Here is a 1,494-nt window from a genome sequence, read left to right as displayed (position 1 = left end):
TTCAAACCTATTCACTTAAGGCTTCTAAGTCAAGTAAGGAAAAACATGAACAATTAAAGAGCAAAACAGTCTACTGGGTGAAGTGGAGGATACAAAGATAATTATGTTTTAGTCCCTGAACACAGCAGATCACAAGCTAATGATGAATGAAATTATGTAACAAATAACTTGGAGAGGAGTCCCCTAGTTTCACCGGACAACCCAACTTCTGTTTCTAAGAACTTCGGGGGAAAGCATATTTCTCATCTGGGATATTTTTCTTTAAAAATGCTCTTTTTCACGTCAAGAAATTAACATTTTCCTTTTGGTGTTTTGGCAATGACTGTGAATTAAAGCCAGGTTAATATTTTTTTTTTTTCCTTCTAAATTGTTAGGGGCCACAGACCAGAGGGAGATGGAGCGCTTCTCTTACAGTGTGATTTTGATCATGGCCTTTTCCAGAGCACTTAAACTGGGATTAGTCGCTGGATTGGGCGCCCTTAAACTTGCCTGTCCATCACAGAGAGAGCTGGCCTTCAGAGACGATGGCCTTTGGTCCCAAGAGGAGCCTGCAATTCATCACCAGCCTTCCCAGTTTGTAGCATCCATGGGAATCCAAAAGAGTAAGGAACTGAACAGAACCTGCTGTTTGAATGGGGGAACCTGCATGCAGGGGTCCTTTTGTGCCTGCCCTCCCTCTTTCTATGGATGCAACTGTGAGCATGACTCTCACAAAGAGAACTGTGGGTCTGTGTCCCATGCCAGGAAGTGTTCCATGTGTAAATGCTGGCATGGCCAGCTTTGCTGCTTCCCTCAGTCATTTCTACCTGGTTGTGATAGCCATGTGATGGATGAGCACCTCACAGCTTCCAGAACTCCAGAATTAACATTGTCTGCATGTGCTCTTATGCTACCTGGCATCTGCCTTGCTATACAAAGTTATTATTAACCCACATTTGTAATGCAGATTTCATGACCTGTAAAGGCTGTCTCTCTAATGTCCCAACTGAGAGATGATAATTTGTTAGTTTCCTTGAAATAGTGAATAGATTTCCCTGTGGTCCCTAAAAAAATTTCCTTAAAGCACCAATTACTTTTCTCTGCCCTGCCCTCTCCAAAAAATTAATTTAAAAAAAAAAAAAAGTAAGCCATATCTTGTGCCCAACTCCTGTGTTTCTGATACATGTAACTGCCAAGGGCTTACAAATAATTTTCTTTAAACAGTTGAATTCTATATTCAGATTATTAAAGGTTACTCTCAATGTGGAACTGAGCATAAAGCTTTGAATGGACTTGATTGACATCAGTTAAGATAGTATCTTGGAAAGGAAGGACCTGTAAGGGGAGCAGAGGATAAGGAGGGGGCAGATATCCATGGTGAGAGACAGGGTGCTAGAGTGATGGAGGTGTACCTGTATCCTGGGTAACTAAGTAGAAAAGTGGGAGCAAATGGGACAGATTTGAGAAAATAAAATTAATGTCATGGTTGATCTGGTGGCTACAGAGAAGCAAGTT

At 41.4% G+C, this 1,494-nt stretch overlaps 1 protein-coding gene across 1 annotated transcript; it reads left to right on the top strand.

Moving 5' to 3' along the window:
- Positions 1-394: 394 nt before the first annotated feature.
- Positions 395-928, top strand: LOC138093285 (putative protein CRIPTO3). Its single transcript, XM_068989411.1, has one exon. It carries the CDS (start codon positions 395-397, stop codon positions 926-928), a length of 534 nt encoding a protein of 177 aa, XP_068845512.1.
- The last annotated feature ends 566 nt before the right edge of the window (positions 929-1,494 follow it).

Source organism: Capricornis sumatraensis, chromosome 16 (assembly GCF_032405125.1).
Source record: "Capricornis sumatraensis isolate serow.1 chromosome 16, serow.2, whole genome shotgun sequence".
Classification (NCBI taxonomy): domain Eukaryota; kingdom Metazoa; phylum Chordata; class Mammalia; order Artiodactyla; family Bovidae; genus Capricornis; species Capricornis sumatraensis.
This window is presented reverse-complemented; position numbering and strand designations above follow the sequence as displayed.